General features: G+C 37.9%; 1 protein-coding gene across 1 annotated transcript; it reads right to left on the bottom strand.

Moving 5' to 3' along the window:
* Positions 1 to 63: 63 nt before the first annotated feature.
* LOC103734544 (complement C5-like) lies at positions 64 to 14198 on the bottom strand. The gene is made up of 8 exons (XM_029563704.1): positions 14069 to 14198; positions 10537 to 10729; positions 7384 to 7546; positions 5006 to 5080; positions 3829 to 4029; positions 2271 to 2339; positions 1105 to 1287; positions 64 to 310 (listed from the first exon to the last, which is right to left on the bottom strand). The coding sequence occupies exons 1-8, from the start codon at positions 14131 to 14133 to the stop codon at positions 300 to 302; spliced, it is 960 nt and encodes a 319-aa protein (XP_029419564.1). The 5' UTR covers positions 14134 to 14198; the 3' UTR covers positions 64 to 299.
* Positions 14199 to 18137: the final 3939 nt, after the last annotated feature.

Below are 18137 nucleotides of genomic sequence, written 5' to 3'. Positions count from 1 at the left end.
AGGTATCCAGGGACAATGTTTAACACACAGTTAAGAAAGAATAATCAGAATAGAAACAAGACATATCATTCTGCTTTTTGGTCTTTTTATTTTTTTTTAAGTTATGAATAATTCACTTTTTTTCTGGAAATTGATGATAGCCAAAAAGAGAAATATGTGTATCCAATCTCCCAGACTGCCAGGGCTTCAGGTCAAGAGTTTGTCCAGGAGGCAGGCCAAGCCTGGAGCACAGAGGATGGTGTGCAGGACATGGGGCACCCTCATGTTGAAAGCTGGCTCTCTTACTTCATGGACACAGTTTAGCTGTTTACTTAAAGACAATGTAGAAATGAGACTCTTAAAAGCTTTAAAAATGAGGGGCTGGAGAGATGGCTCAGCGGCTGCTCTTGTAGAGGACCTGGATTTGATTCCCAATACCCACATGGCAGCTAAGAACCGTCCTTAATTCCAGTTCCAGGGGAATCTGACACCCTCTTCTGACCTCCACAGCATTGTATGGCATGGGTGTGCTCACTTACAGGCAGGCAATACACTCGTACACACAATAAAATAAAATAATATTTTAAAAGCTTAAAAAGTGAATGAATACCTCTGACAGCATAACATCTCTAAATGTGAAATAAGACTTCAACTTTAAGAGTGAAGTAGGTATATCTATGAGGATGGGAAATCACTAAGGTTTACAGAACGAGCTGGCTTTAGGTTCACACTGGGTCTTGAGCCTGGATCAGTGTTCTCTGCTGTGTACTATGCCACTTCCAATTTAAAAATCCAAAGGTAATGGATTTTTTTTCCTTTTCTTTTCTTTTTGGTCTTTTTGAGATAGGGTCTCCCTATAGCCCCAGCTGGCCTGGAACTTGCTATGTAGACCAGGCTGGCCTCGAACTCACAGAGATCCACCTGCCTCTTCCTCCCGAGTCCTGGGATTAAAGACATGCACCACCACACCTGACATGGATTTTTTTTTCTAATGGGCATTTACAGGTTTTTTACTTTGCAACTTTCAGTTTTAACTAAAGCCTGAAAACTGCCTTTCTTAGCAACATTAATTTACATAAAATTATTCAAATTGGAGAAGATTTGGATAGAAAATGTCATACTTACTCTCCGATGAGTGGAGCGTAAAACGTTTAAAAGTGTGATTTGCTATCACACAGCAATCACTGAAAGCTCTGACACAGCGTGGGCCTATGGTAACCTGGGCAGCTCGCTCTTCACATGTACGGTCATCATAACGGGCTCCATCATAACAACATTTCTTCACCACTGGATATCTGTATTTAGCAGCTAAAATGGTAATAATACACACACCATTGATCATGTACAGTCATACATCTCTGGCTTAGGAGGAATCTCAAGGTTTATTGGTTTGTACCATCAAATAACCCCTATACCACAGCACACACTGCTGGCTGACTTCAACCTCTCCTTGGAACTTCTCCAAGAACAGGAAGAACGTGACCTCACCAGGTAGTCCCTTCCAACTCACAGTAAGTGGTTAGGGGCTTCCTGCAACTAGCTAAACAGTAACTTTTGCACTAGTACTTTGAGTTCAGCATCTTTGAGCACATTAAGTTAAAGATACAACCTTTTCAAACATATCTGACAGGGAGACCTCCACAGGGACAGCATCCTTCTTCAGGAGGGCTTCTTCCCTTTCATGATTACAACACAGAATGAAGGATATGACTGCAGTAACTCATGTACAAATGCAGTACGAGCCACTGGAAGTCTACAGTGATTATAACATTATGATAAGCACGGTTATTGGCTGAACTTAGGTCACAGAATCCCAAAGTTCATTCTATGCTAAGATGTCCAATGATGAATCATTTAAATAATTCTCATTTGACTCATTATCAAAGATTAATCTAAAAGGCTAATAATTTAATATTTAAAATAGTAGAGATAGGTTTCTAGATAGGCCCAAAAGTTAATAAAATCACAGAATTTAATCAGAAAATGGAAAATATCATCTAAATCAGAATACTGAATATCTAGAGAGGATTATATTTGTGGCAAATGAACATTAAAATTTTAGCTTTTAGTCACAAAAATAATAAAACCTCATTTTCCTCAGATTAGGGATATGGCCAATGAAATATTGTATTTATTTTGTTGAGCCTTTCTGAGGGATATGAAATAAACCTCCAACTATGTCTTTCTTCTCACCCATTGCATCTTAATTAAAGGAAACCACACGTTTCATTTTCTCCAGCCTTTGAACACTATGATCATGTTTTCACAATCTCATTAAACTTGTAGAGCACCTTGTTCTTCTATTGTCTGTGACAGGACCATCTTGTCTCTTCTTTTCCTGATGAGTTCTTTGGAGTGCTCTAAATGGGGAGGGAGGGAGGAGGTCAGAGAGGAAGTGAGGGAGGGAGACAGAGAGGAAGGGAGGGAAGCAGGGAGAGAGAGAGGGAGAGAGAAAGAGAGAGAAATGGAGGGCACAAAGTCTTTTAAAAACAAGTCCATGGAACTTTGTACTTTATTTTGCATCTTGATCTCCAGTAGTGATGCTCACAAAACGATTATTCAACACATCTATATCAAGAGGCTACTTTGGGTCAGGTGCTGTGACTACACCTGCTACTGTAACTTATTTTATTGCAGTGGAGCTCATGATGTGGCATTGTATAGTTTGATTTCTTTTATCTGAGCTCAGTTCTAGATCCTTCAATCCTTCTCATTTATTGACTACAGTGAAACACCTAAGCATTTAAATTAAATATTTAGTTGGATAATTTATTTTCTAATTAGCTCTTTTAGCTATATTATTACAAAATAATTATAACTACAGTAATATATATAAATAGGCGAATTCTAAAAAACAATAGAAAGATGGTGATTGATTGAGACATAATCCCTGCTCTTGAAGAGCTCACACTGCTGGGGGTGGGACAAGCTTATAAAGAAGTGTAAGACTATGCAGAGACAGACTGCTGTCCCGTTGCTTATAAACAGGTCTGTCCCTAAAACATCTTAACATCCTGATTAACTTAAATTAATCATTTACTTATCTTAATGAGTTCCACTCATTTCATCTCTAATAGTTTGTTTCTCCTACCATCCTGTCTAGAAAGGACCTTAATAAGTCAGAGTCCTCAGAGGTCTACATCTCTTTCAAGTCTATCATGAAGAATTCCAGCCTAGAGAAGTTGGTGGATTTTCTCAGTGTTAACAAGGCATGCCGGAAGTAGACCCCAGGCATTCAGACAGCACCCCTTCCCCTCAGAGACCCTCCAGGTTGCCTCATCTTCATCCAGAAGCAATTTGTATTAGATACATTACTGAGAAAAATTACGCAAAACAGACTTTTGTAAGTAAACTTTAAATCATCAGAGATTACCATATTCTCTAATTTCACATTATTGAAATGTTATTTTAAGAAACTGTAAAAATGAAAGTCTTAAAAGTTTTGAAAACATATTAATGAAACATAAAATCTGATGGCACCTAACACGGCTGAAACTAAAGTAAGACTCAACTTTAATAGTTGTGATATGACAGAATCATGGAGTTTTAGGATTCTAGGACATATTGGAGACATTTAGTCTTGAGCACAGATACTCACTAAAGTTTATAGAGCAAGCTGACTTTAGGTTCACACTGGGTCTTGGCTCTGGACCAGTGTTCTGTGCTGTGTGCTATGCCACTTCCAGTTCCCAAGAGAGACAACAGCCCTTTTCTTGCTGGAATTTACAAGTTATTTGCTTTTCAATTTTCAATTTTAACTGGAGCCTGGTAGCTGCCTTACTTAGTAACATTAATTTACACAAAATTATCCAGTTTTCAGAAGATTCTGATACAAAATGTCATACTTACCAGGCCTCATTCCAAGTAGGATTTCTTTGTGAGTGTCTTTACTTCGGATTTTTTCTGCTCTCACACAGCATTCACTGAAAGCTCTGACACAGCGTGGGCCTATGGTAATCCGAGCACTTCGCTGCTCACAGGTTTCATGGTGATTAAGATGGGCTCCATCGGAACAGCATTTCTTTAGCACCGGATGTTTGTATCTAGCCGCTGAAATAGTAATAACACACATGCCCTTGATCACGCAGAGTCAGAACATCTGTCTTAGGGGGAATCTCAAGGCTTATTGGTTTCTACCATCAAATGAACCCCTAACCACAGCAGCCACTGCTGGTTGACTGGCCAGCCAATCCTTGGAATGTCTCCAAGAACAGAGAGAATGTGACCTCACCAGGCAGTCCCTTCCAACTCACACGAAAGGGTTAAAGGGTTTGGGGCAACATTAACTTTTGAAACTAGAACTTTGAGTTAAATATGCAACTTTTCAAACATTTTTTATCTGACAAGGAGACCTTCGTAGGGACATCATCCTCCTTCCTATGGGCTCAGCACAACCAGCTTCTTCCTTTTCATGATTGAAACACAGAATGAAAGTGAGGACTGCAGTAACTCATATGCAAAAGGATACGAGTCACTGTAAGTCTACAGTGATCACAATGTCATAATTAACTCAAACCATTGACTCCCAAATCAACGTTCTTTGTATTGTAAGTTGTCCAATGATGAAAAATTTAAATACCTCCCTTTAGACTCCATTTTCAAAGTATAATCTAAAATGTTAATAATTTATATACATAAAATAGAAGAAATTTATTTCAAGGTATGCCCCAATTATTTCAAGAAATTTATTTCAATAAAACCATGGAATTTATTAAAATAAAATGGAAGAATATCACCTTATCAGGAAGACAAAGTTAATAGAGATGATATATTTGTGACAAATAAACATTGAAATTTTAGCTATTCAGAGATACAAATAAAAATGATGTATTTTTCTAGGATTAAGAATATGGTCAATAGAGTATTAATTTAAATTAACCTTTATGAGGGGGGTGAACCAAACCTCCAATTATGTCTTTCTTTTTACCACTGTATTTTATTTAGGGGAAATTACATGCTGTTTCATTCCCCAAAGCCTTGGAATGCTATAATCATGTTTTGCAACCACATTAAACTTTTAGAATACCTCTTTGCTCCATTTCCTCTTTTAAAGTTGCTGTCACATCAATTCTTGAATTGGTAATTTCTTCATAAGCTTCATCTATTTGAAAAAGAGAGAAACAGAAAGAAAAGGGAAAAGGGACATTTCTTTAAAATTTGTTCTTAGTCATATTCTCATTTTTGAGATGAGTAAATTCTAGTTATCAAGATGATCCATAAATAATCAAAGCTCCTTTGTATAATTACAATGGGAGGATTTTATTGTATTAACTATGTTGGGTTCTACCCATTAGTTTCCAGAAAAATTGAAGGTGTATGTGGTGTTTTGAATGAGAGTGTCCCCTGTAAGTTCAAAAGTATTTGAACATTTTGTCTCCACTTGGTGGCACTGTTTTTGGGGGGCTTAGAAAGTGTGGCCATGCTGGAGGAAGCACTTCACTGGGGCGGGCTTAGAGAGTTCTTAAGCCTTTCTGTACCCGAGTTGTGCTCCACTTCCTGTTCCTGCTTGAAGATGTGAGCCCTCAGCTTTCCGCCCTGGCTGCCTCCTGCCGTGTCTCACTGCCCTGATGGACTCGTGCCCCTCTGGAACCCTCGCTAAATAAACTCTTCCTTTTATAAGCATCCTTGGTCATGGTTTTTCTATCACAGCAACAGAAAAGTAACTAATATAGTATAGAAAAAACAGGTAATCTGCAAAAGTTACATCTTTCAGAAAATGAAATTGGCCATAGTCCAGTGTGATGAGGAAAGAAGTTAGAAGCCTTTATGAGTCCTCAGTCTGAAAGGAACAGCTATCATTTAGTAAGTTACTCAAAGTAGGAGCAATAGTTTTCAAATGTTAGATTTGTTGAAGAACAAAGTCCTTTGTCCATGAAATATATAAAAATCCAGAAATAAACTAGGACTCTCTAGAGTAATTAACTATGAGTGGTTCCCATTCTGTATAGCGAGGCCATGGTGGCTAGAAGTTGTCTATGCCTTTTATTTTGATAGGAAGAACACTTTATTGAGTACACATTAAGGGAACAAAGGGTTGGAGACAAGTGGAACCCTGCATGCCTTCTGTGCTTTTTAATTTCATCATCATAAAAACCTAATAAGTGGACTCTACCATTTCACTATAACAGCCCAAGAGCCTCAGAACCCAGGCCCGTAACTAAGAGCTCATGTTTTATCATTTTATATCTAGCATTTTAACATCTATCACTTCATTCAACTCACAACAATCTTGTTAAGGAGGCAGTGCCTGGATTATTTCATGACATTGAGCTAGATAGAATAATTCTTATTTTTCAAGTAAAGTCTCGAAGAGTTGAAATCCCTTTTTCCAAGGTGATAGCATGAGAGAGAATCCAGGTCACAGAATGCTCAGAACAAAGCCCAACTCACTACTGACATCATCAACATCCACCAAGATGACCCCGAGTCTACTGTGTGCAAGGTTAAAAACAAACAAACAAACAAACAAACAAACAAACAAAAAAAAAACAGAACGAGGAGCACACCTTCTTTCTCTTTCCCACCAGTACTACTACGGACACTCCCTGTCACATGTACGTCTCTCATAATTCCACCTCTGACTTCTTCATAGCCCAATGATGACAGTAGAGGGTGAAAAAATGGAAGCTTCTGCAGTACGTGAACAAACTGGGCAGTGGTCACATTTTTTTGTGTCTCATTTTAGGTTCATTGAGGAAGACTACAGGCTTTACTCAGTCACAGGGCTGCGGCTGGCTATTGTGCCCTTCCCCCCAACAGTAAAACTATGAATGTGAAATATTACTTTCTTGTGTAGATAACCTTAGACATTAGTACCTGTAATTTCTGTGATGTGGTTTATTGTCTGTCAAAACATCTAATCATTTTGATTTAGATCTGTTTTTCTAATTTGGAGATTATTCTCAGAATCAAATTATACTTTTACAAAGATGATTTTAAGATAAATATATTCCAAATGCCAGAATTACTTTAAGCAAGTCCTCTCATAGGGTATATAATATTATTATTGATGTTGAAATTAATTTAGCAATTCCTCTATAAAATGAAAGATAAAATCCTGGGTGGCTGAGATAGCTCAGGAAGTAAAGGCACTTCCTGTCACTCATGATGAACTGAGTTTTAGTCTCTGGACCCACAATTTGGAAAGAGAGAACCAAGTCCTGCAAGTTATGAACTCCACAGTCCACATACATGTAGAGGCACAAGTATGCATACACACATATATACACAAGGTAAAAAATAAATGTAATAAAAATTAAAATGCTACTTGACAATGTAAAAGTCATTAGGAATTGAGTCTCTTTTAAACAAGGTAGAAATATGTTTTTGTTCAATTTCAGATGTTTAAAGTAGTACAAAATAGTGTCAGTTTCCCTCCAAAGAAACAAGCATCGTGTACTCTACCTGAGTGCTGTGGGGTGTATAGGAATTTGTCTGTATAGTTGAAGAGCGATCTGTTGCTATCCAATACTGGCATTTTTTTCAGTTTTGAAAAATGTTTTGACACAATTTCCAAATACACATATGAAGTTGAGTTTTCTCCTCCAGACAATTGTGTGGGTTGGATCTATAAAAATGGACAGTAAAATATGACTTGAAGTTTATAAAGAATGCTGGCTTTCTAAAAATCGACAGTATCTCATTAGAACCCAAAGAAACTTGTATATTGCATCTGTAAAAAGTGGTACAGTCTACTATTCAGTAAGTTATGGAAGAAGGTTGCCAGCCTGGGCTACATAGTCAGATTCTGTTTCAAAAAGATCAAACCAACCAGACAAACAAACAAATAAAAAATGGTTGGGAGCCAGAAGAATAAATTAGTTTTTCCAAGAGTCCTTCATTGTCTAATATCATAATAGATACTTGGATTTAAGCAACTGACAATCCCCTTGGTTCGTGTTTCCTAAATTCACAGGTATTTCATAGAATGACCACTAGAGAAATGTAGGAAACCTTCACTTCATCAGCTTCTGGATGAATCCATGTTTCCCACTCTTTCTGCACAATCTCCTGACTGATGGTCTGGTCAATTGTGTTATGTCACACACTTCTGTTCCCACAGTGTGCATACATGCATTCCAGTTTGGGTATGTAATTACAATTATCCCCGAGTCAATAATTATCCCAATCAATAATATAGGAATTTAATACAGTAACAGAAAATAAAGAGAGAGAGAGAGAGAGAGAGAGAGAGAGAGAGAGAGATGTTTCTATGAAAATGTAGACTTTGGAACCATGGGATAAGAGTTAATCTTTGAAGCCAAGCGCTGTAGAATTCAGTACAGTGAGATTAATGTAGAAATATGGAAAACAATAAAAATCTGTAGATTTCCTGCTCTGAGATATTTTACATATGTCTTTAAGTCTGTTCTCTAATTTTAAGAAACAAGTTACAGACTAAAAATGACTTCTATAAATTGTAATATAGAAGGTTTGACAGTGGTCTCAAAGATAAGACTTGCAACAGTACCAAATACATAGGAAAAAGACGCTTTAGAGTTCAGGATGAAATGAAGTCCTTATGTATCAGTGTTTATGATCCCCATCTTCACCGACTCCCTCAGTTGACAATGTGACTGTTGAGTAGAATCTCTGTGATGATGCTGTAGCCATGCTGCCTTACACTGTGGCCACTACTCATATATGGCCGCTCCAGCACGACAATGTGGAGAGTTAGTGTCACTGAGGAACTGAAGTGTAACGTCAGCTACATTGAATTGATTTGAATCAAAAGGCAAATGTGGCTAGTTGCTGCTTTGCATCAGAGCAGAGTGTCTATAGAAAGTAACACTGTGGGAAATGAATTTTAATTTTCTATAAACCTAATAAATACAAGTACATTTTAAAGAGATTATCACAATACATTTTTACTATTTTTATTTTATGTGTATAGAATGTATTTCCTGAATGTATGTGAGTGCACCCGTGTTGTGCAATGCCCGTGGAGGTCAGAAGAGGTCGTCAGAGCCCCTGGAACTGGAGTTAGGACAGTTCTTAGCTGCCATGTGGGTGCTGGGAATTGAACTCTGGTCCTCTACAAGAGCAGCCAGTGCTCTTAACTGCTGAGCCATCTCTCCAGCCCCGAGATTAGCACATTAGTTCTCAAAAGCATTAATGAAATAAATCCTGTGATTTGTGGTTGTAACTGCTCAGCATTTATTTAGATCAACATTTCTCAAACGTGTGTGTGTGTGTGTGTGTGTGTGTGTATCCATTTTAAAGAATAAAAGATATGGAGGACTTGCAGTTTTGACAGTTTGTTATGTACAATGTAATAACAATCGATCATAATGTGACTCAAATATATACACTCATATTAGGGTTATATGCCTATGATTTTTGATATTTAAAAATAAAAATAAATCCATAAAAGTTTTTAAATATTTCAAAATTAGTACAATTCTAATTTTAAGCTCTTTATTACAGTCTTATTTTTAGTTTATTTATAGAGTTCTCACTTTAAAGAAACACTGCTCTAATGAGCCCCAAAGCTCCTTCCAATTCTTCTATCATTTTTCTGGGGGTTATTACCAGAATTTTAAATAAGAAATGAGCTGTGACCATGATTGTAAACTATCTACACTAAAATGACTTTTGTGGTACTGGAGATTAAACCCAGAGCCTTGTGCAAACTAGAGAAATGCTCTACCACTTAACTGTGAGCCCTTCCCCAAAAATGTCTTAATAGAAGGAGGTCATTTGTTTAAATTGGTTATTTCTATCGTGGATTTTCAAAGAGAGCTATTCACTGCAGGAATCAATAATTTCATTGGGGACTGGAACTGTAGCTCAGTGGCAGAGTGCTGGCCTAACATAAGGCCCTGTTTCTGTCCCCAACAGCACCATCACCACTGGAGTTGGGGGTTGGGGTGGAAACTCATATGTTGTTAAAAGAAAAAGAAAGAAAGAAAACAATGATTTTAATAGTTTGAGATGCTATTCATTTAACTACAGAATACTGGTTTACTCAAATGTTCAACAGTCTGCATATTCATGTTTCTCTACTTTGTAATGACAATTTTCCTATAAATATATTTCTAGATCATCTCCAAATGTGTTCCTATTGATATATTTTTTTCCTACAAAAATGTTAACATTTGCAGGGCTGGAGAGGTAGCTCAGCAGTTAAGAGCAATGGCTCAGTGGTTAAGAACACTGACTGCTTTTGCAGAGGACCTGGGTTCAGCTCCCAGCACCCACATAGCGGCTAACAACCATCCTAACCTCAGTTTCAGGGGATCTGATGCCCTCTTCTGACCTCCATGGGCATTGCATGACACAGGTGTACTTATATACATGCAGGTGATACACTCATATGCATAAAATAAATAAAGATAATAAAAATAAAATATTAAAAATGTTAACAATTTGCTAAAAAAACAAATTTCTTTTGCTTAAAACTTTGTTTCACTCAGATTATTATTACCTCCTGACAATCATCTGCTAAGGCAATGGTAGAGTGATACAAATGATCTCTATGTTATCAATATACAAACTTGTATATATTTTACCAAAAACATTCTGAAGATATAAAAAAGATGAAAGATGAATACATACTGTTAAGTTTGCAGAGTTTTGGAATTTGTTTTCTGGTGATAAATTAACAGAGTCTGAAGAATAATTTACTCTTTCATCAGGATAACTTTTTATAGAGATTGTAGCATCAAATGCTTCTGTGTATCCATGAGCTTGAATTGTAATATTTTCAGATGCTCCAACATGGAAGACTTCTGGTGCCAAAATAACATATCTATTGAAACAAGAGAAGAAAAGTTTCTATATTTTTATGTCACAAATTCTTATATTTCTGATACCTTTTATCTCATTTGTGATCCATTTTCAAGTAGACATCTTTCAACTTAAAACTATATAATAAATTTTATTTTGTGATCTATGACAAATTCAGCATAGTTTCCAAGAAGAAATAACTTACAATTAATCCTAAGAAACAGAGCTGGGAGCTTGATTTCTATTTAGAAAGGCAGTCGCGGTGCCTTCCAGTCCCACTGTACCCAGGGAAGACACTGACTAGAACATGTAAGTGGGATTGTTTTTTCCATCAATGAAGAAAAATATCAGATACACACCCATTGTTGAATACCATCTGTCTCCTGCTGGCTCAGTGAGGTGACATCACTAGCCTTTTCTGAGACAAAAATAATGTCTCTGTGATATCACCTTATTTTCTAGGCTATAGTGGGGTTAAATGAGAACATGTCTATAGGCACGCGGCATGCTATTCCTCAATACATAATGACAGTCACTAAGGTTGTCAAAAGGAGGTGATCTTAGAAATATTATGTTACACAAGGAGGTGGGTAAGGACAAACATTCAATATGGGTGAGCTGGAGTCACCTATTTAGAAACTGAAGTGATGGACTTGAGCTAATCAGCAGTAGCACAGCACCGTGGTACAGCAATGATTATGACAGTGACTGAGTAGTTATAGGTCAGGCTATGATAGGACTGCATGGAGCCATTTCAGACCTCACAAGAACTCACTGATGCTCTGGATACTGTTATTCCCATTTTACTTGTGATCAAAAATGATTTGATCATGGTCAAATGGCTTCTGTGTGAACAAGGACTTCATGTTCAGGGCTCTCTCAGTTTCCTTGTTTATAACTGCTGTCAAGGTTGCAAGAGTAGTTCAACCATAGACTCTTCCCTCCTCTTGTTTCTTTTTAATGCAATTCATACAAAAATAGAACTGAATTCATATTAGCTTTGAAACACAAGGGTTTTTTTTTTTTTTTTTGGTCTTTTTGAGACAGGGTCTCCCTGTAGCACCATCTGTCCTGGAACTCACTATGTAGACCAGGGTGGCCTTGAACTCACAGAGATCTGCCTGCCTCTGCCTCCCAAGTGCTGGTATTAAGGGCGTGTGCCACCACGCCTGGCTGAAACACAAATTTTAATGTATATGATGTTCTTTATTTTGTTAGATGAGATTTTCAATCACAAACAATCATAATATATCACTTAATCAGAATAGAGAGGGCTGTGCATGTCACTACACAGAAGAGAATTGTGTAACAACCCCAAAGGGTTCATGGGTTCCCATATTCAAGTTTTCCAGAAGACAAGGGGTGTATTCACCACCCCACATAAAAATCGTTGCAGGCTCCTGCCAATATAACATTTAAAATTTTTTTTAACAATCAGAAGGTCTTTAGTAACAATGAGTGTAGTTTGCCACCATTAAAGAGCTTTAAAGAATCTGGCTGTTCTGGGGCTGGAGAGATGGCTCAGCGGTTAAGAACACTGTTCTTGCAGAAGACCCAAGTTTGAATCCCACCACCCACATGGCAGCTAACAACTGTCCATAACTACAGTTCCAGGGGATCCGACAGCCTCTTCTGTCCTCTGTGGGCATTGCATGACACAGGTGCACTTACCTACATGCAGGCAATACCCACATACACATAAAATAAAAATAATAAATAAAATATTTTTAAAAAAGAATCTGGAAGTTCTCCTACATAATTAGTTTGAAGCCTTTTATAGGTCAGTTGAACAATCACCAGACTTATATTATCCAATATCATATACTTAGCCCAGACACAGAAAGTGAGAAATGGTAATGAGACTCATTTACAGAAACCTCTCACTGTGCAGACACCATTCTAAAGACTGTACAAACACCTCTCCCTGGGCTACTGCAACCATCTGTAAGGAGGGCCTCACTGTAGCTCTTATTTTAAGATGAGATATCCACTATTAACTTATCCTGGGTCACAGAGCTACTAAGTAAGAGATTAAGGACCAAACTAAACAGTCTGTATCCAGAGTTAATATTTACAATAGCTGTCCTAAACTGAACTTACTCAGAATTTTGAAATTAGAAAAACTTGAAAACAAAAAGCTGTATTAACACCAGTATACTTAGAAACCTTGCACTACTGAGTTCAACACTTCTTCCCCTTGTCAATGTGATGGGAGTGGTAAGACGTAAAATACTGAGGGTTTCGAAGCCCGTACATCTGGCTGTGGATCTTCTCTTCATACACATTTTGATCCTCATTGATATGTCTGCAGCATAAACTTTTCATTTGAAGGATTTCATCGTTTGTATTCTTTAAGTATCAGAAGAAGATCAGTAGGAATGTTTACTCTGCCTTTACCCAGCATGCTTTCCCTGGATTAGTGCACGGCTTGCTCCTGTTTCTTCAAGCTCTTTGTGTCACCTCCACTGAGAACTTTCCCTGTCCACACCTTTATATCCCGACCTTTCATTTCTGCATCTTCATGTTTTTTCATGCCCTAGCCCTTGGAACTACTCATCCTTATTATTTCATTGGTCCCTTCATGCATCATCCGCTTTTCCCACTAGAATGCAGCTCTAGCCTATCAAGTGGTAAGTGCTCAATAGATATTTGTTGCATCAGTCAATCCATTAGGTGATTAATTACCATGTTGGACATGGTGCACTTTCTTACTTTCTCAGAGAAAGTGAGGCATCACCTTTTTAAAGGGCCAATGCAGTCGAGTAGAAAGAATGCAGAATATTTCTAGACAAGAATCATGGAGGCCCAGGTTCTGGCCTAGTTCTGCTACTAATGTGATGTCAATCAATCTTGTCATCGCTGATGTTGAGCTGCTTGTCATTCAAAATGGAGTAAAAGTTACCGAAGATAATGGAGTGATTGTTGCCAGGTGATAAAATCAAAGACTAGGGATGAAGAGGGGTATCAATTAATCACATCCTGTGTTTGGTACATTTATAATCTATTCATATCCGTACATTGAAAATAGGAATGAATTTGTAAAGACTTTGATAAAGCCCTGCCGACTCTCCAACAGCAAGACTTTTGACCAGCCACTTCCCCTATCTGGGTGTATTCTCATATACAAAATGAATAGGCTTAGTAAGAGGATCTCCAGTTGTTTTTCTGTGGTTAGCTACAATGTGGGTGCGGAGATTAGAACCCTTGTCTTCTGCAAGAGCAGCCAGTGCTCTTAACTGCTGAGCCATCTCTCCTTCCAGCCCCCTGAAAATATTTTAAATATTAACATAATCTGCTGAATCTGCTTTTCATCCATCACAATCATATGCATGATAAAATGAAGCCGGTTAGCTTCACTTACCTTTGTTCCTGTCCCCAGCTTGTCCCCAGGAGGATTAAAAACCAAAGTATTCCCCAAAGGCCCATGCCTTGAGATGGTACAAAACCCACAGAGATCTCCTCCTGGAAGTCACTTCCTTTTAAGTAAAGTGAACTTGGAAAAGAGGGATAAATTAATTTTCTTGTTAATTATTAATGCCAGGAAAAGGGATTACTAAATACGAAAACAAAATCAGAACTAAAACACCCTTTCATGCCTAGGAACATCGATAAGAGGTATTTCATAGGAATTTACACCCAGAGGATTTGCTTTTATTAACACAACGTAAGGATTGTCATGGGAAGCCTGGCACTGTGGAGAAAGGCTCAGTGCTGGAAGTTAGGAGTCACGTGGCTTTTGGTCCTCGTTCTCGGCACCAGGTCATTTGCTCTGATGTTCTAATGTCTTTGAGCATGCCTGTACTGGTCAGTTTTTCCTCCTTGTGACAAATACCTGAGGAAAACAATTTAAAGATGAAAGAAATATTTTGGCTCAGGGATTCTGAGGTCTCAGTCCATAGTCACTTTCCCCATTGCTTCTGGGCCCCAGCACAGTGAGACAGATTTGAAGAGGGAGCATGTGGGGGAGCGCTGACGCTCACCTCAGAGAAAGAGAGAAGGCCAGCAGGGCCAGAAACAAGAAGCGCCCAGTGACCTACTTCCTGAAACAGGCTCTGCCTCCTATGTCGTCACCACTTCCCACTAAGGTCAGTATACAATGAGCCATCATTGTATGTGGTAATTCATGATGCAGTGCCTTCAATAAGGCCCTGTCAGATGACAAAGAAAACGGAAACATGTAATAATTTGGGGGACATTACAGATTCAAACTTTGACACTATCTCTGAAGGGTTTTAATTATTTCTAGTCCTGACAGAGAACTGTCTGGATTTAATTTCAAGTTGGTATGATTTTAGGATGGGCCTGAATTAGACAAGGCTAACAAGGTGGTCTTTTTTAGGGAAGACCTGAGTGGCAGCAACCTTGGTCTGGGAAATGGTCTAAGGATCACCAAGATCTTCCAAGGGGTTCCGAGGAATACTTCCTTTTCTGCCCCAGCGTAGAGAAGACATGATGCTGTGACCATGTTATGCTGAGGATGCTGGCATTATTCTCTAAGGAATCAGACACTTTAGTATTTAGCAGGGAACGTACAAATTCCCATATCTGTTAATTCATGTTCCACACATTCAAACTGGCATTCATTCAGACAAGGAGTATTTTATTCAAAAATTCATACCATTCATTAATATTTTAATAACTCATGTTATTACTCATGTGACAACTATAACTCATGTGACAACTAAGTCCATTAACTAATTTAAAAGTAAAATTTTACCCTATGTTTGTAATTAAGTTAGAGAATGAGATCTATTCAGTACGATGCTTTATTTATATCTTGCTTTCATCATTTTTCTCTCTTAATAAAGGTGTTCGTTCTTTGAAATAAAATAAACGTCTCCAGACATATTTGTACAAATAGATTTTTGCAGTCACATTTTCATCACTTGCTTTGAATTAATAATTTCCTACTTACCAACACTTTTATACTTAACTTGTTAAGGGTGGCAAGGAACAAAAGCACAATTGATATGCAAATTTCACTGAAAGTGTCTCTTACATGTGTCCTGGAAATTGTAAAATTCCACCAATATTGTCCAACCCTCTAGGTTTATTTCAAAAGAACATCTGTAAAATGATTAATCTGGGTTGTGAAAGATGGGTCAAATAGAAACAAAGTACCTTTACCATCACTTTCAGGAAATGAAAATTGAAACTGGGAAAGAACACTCCAATCAATATAAGGCAATGTTTGAATTCCAAGGGCAAAGAAATTGGCTTGTGGGACAGTGTAAATTATACTGAAAGTCATTTCAAATTATTAGCATCTCTTTGCTAGAAACATTGAAAGAGCTATGAACTTCAAAGATTCTCAACAAGGAGAATCAACTTTTTCTTCTTTTCTGCTGTTTTGGGTGTTAGTTTGCTCCTGTTGTTCCAAACTCTTATGGTGGTGGTTAATTAAGTCACTCATTTGAGTTCTCTCTAATATTTTTAATGTAGGTAATTAGTGATGTAAACTCTCCTCATGACTGTTTTCATTGTATTCCAGAGGTTTTGGTACACCACTTTCATTTTTATTTAATTCTAGAACTTTTTATATGCTTCATGATTTCTATACATAATATTGTGTTGTTTCATCTCCATGAGTTTGTGTATCTTTTTCTGTAGATTTTTTATGAAAGTGATTTTAAGCTTTATTCCATTGTAGTCAGATAGAGTACAAGGAGTTATTTCATTTTCTATATTTATTGAGATTTTCTTTGTGTCCCAATATGTAGCCTATTTTTTGTGTAGGTTAAAAATAAGCTATTTTCCTTATATCCTTCTAGTTACATGACACTGCCAGTAATTTGAGTTTTTCCTTTTTAAATTTTTATTTTGAAATATTTTATTGAGTATTTGTACATTTCATATAACAAATCTTAATCAAATTTAGACCCTCTCCTCCATCTGTGCCCTTATAGCCACCCCCACTGGATTTCATGCATTCTGTCAAGGCTTTTTCCTGAATACTAGCTCCCATAGTTCTAGAATATACTGTGGAAATGGCTAAGGGAGAAAATCATTCAATGGTCAAAACTAGCCCTGAAGCCTAATAACCATAACCACTGGCACAGCAAGCTGTCTCCATTGGTGCAGTAGTGGCACTTTTATCTAGCGGCTAATCAATGCCTATCTAATTGGACTTAAAACCCTCTTAGTGAGGGAATTCATGGGTGGCACTGTAAAAACAGTCAAATACACAAAGCTTGGAGAGGACATAGATCCTCTGTCCCTAAAACCCTATCTCTGGCATATCTTTAGACAAGTGAAATTTCTTACCATATGCTATATATGGAGCCTTATATTTGCCAACAAATATTCCATACACCATTAATCAAAGAAGCTCCTTTTTACAACAGATGGAGGCTATGACATAGTTCCATAACTGGTCACACATAGAGACTATATGTTTGAGAGATGCCCAGTACTGAGTGACACATCTACAGTGAAACCTCTGCACCTAAGGCTCATGGAACATATCAGAACATGGGGTAGAGAGAATGCTAATACATCCCTCAATCTCACAAACAAAGCTTCCTCATATAACAGATTGTGATGCACACAGAAGGTCACAACTGGCTAAGTTATAGAGAACAAGAGACTGCAGAGTGCATGTCCCTGGACAGGGCTCCTACATTTAATCTCACCTACCCATGGCTCAGGGACCATTGCAGAAGAGGGGGAGAAAAGATTGTAAGAGCCACGGTTGGTGCACGAACATAAGGAAACGGGCTTTTGAGCCACTGGGAACATGCTCATATGAACTTGAAGTAATGGTGACAGCATGCACAAGATCCAAGCAGTTGTATTCTAGGTGCAGAAAACTACTTAGGCCTTTTTCCTTTCACAAGATGGAAGCTGAGTTAGATGGTTCTTGCCCTGAGGGCACACTTCCCATTGTTTGAGTGTATAGCAGGAGGTTTAATGGTGCACAACTCCTTAACAGTGACAGCCTCTCTTCCAGCACACACCACAGATGCAACAAGTTTTCCAGAGCTTGACTTCTCTCCAGACTGTACATTTTGTATGTCTTTCACCCCACTTGCTCCTTTTTGTTTTAGACCTGCATAAGCATCATTGTTAATGATCAAGCCACAGATTAAATGTCAGACTGTCTTGAAAGTTCCTCCACCAAAGAAATTAGCCCATTACTTTCTAATTTAGCCTCAGCCAAGTTCTTAGGACACTAGCAGAGGGCAGCCAGATCCATTGCCAGGATATCACAGGAATGGCCTCTAGCTACTTGCTGTTTATGTCCTTGAGCCAGGTCTCTAGAACAGTCCGTTAAGCTCTGCATACAACATTCAGCCACTTTCCCAGTTCAAAGTTCTAAAGTCTTCTACGTTCCTCTGAAAAGCAACATGGTTAGGTTTTTTACAGCAACAACACGCTGTTTTGTTTGACTGTTTTTCTGTTGCTATGACAAAACTCCATGACCAAGGCAA

This window comes from Nannospalax galili, unplaced genomic scaffold (assembly GCF_000622305.1).
Source record: "Nannospalax galili isolate Female #2095 unplaced genomic scaffold, S.galili_v1.0 scaffold34, whole genome shotgun sequence".
NCBI classification, from domain to species: domain Eukaryota; kingdom Metazoa; phylum Chordata; class Mammalia; order Rodentia; family Spalacidae; genus Nannospalax; species Nannospalax galili.
This window is presented reverse-complemented; position numbering and strand designations above follow the sequence as displayed.

Coding starts and splice junctions, on each gene's coding strand:
- LOC103734544 (XM_029563704.1), bottom strand. CDS start 14,133: ATGGGCCTTTGGGGAATACTTTGGTTTTTAATCCTCCTGGGGACAAGC. Junction 10,730..14,068: donor AGCTGGGGACAGGAACAAAG/GTAAGTGAAGCT, acceptor TTGTTTCAATAG/ATATGTTATTTTGGCACCAG. Junction 5,081..7,383: donor ATACACCCCACAGCACTCAG/GTAGAGTACACG, acceptor TTTTTCAAATAG/ATGAAGCTTATGAAGAAATT.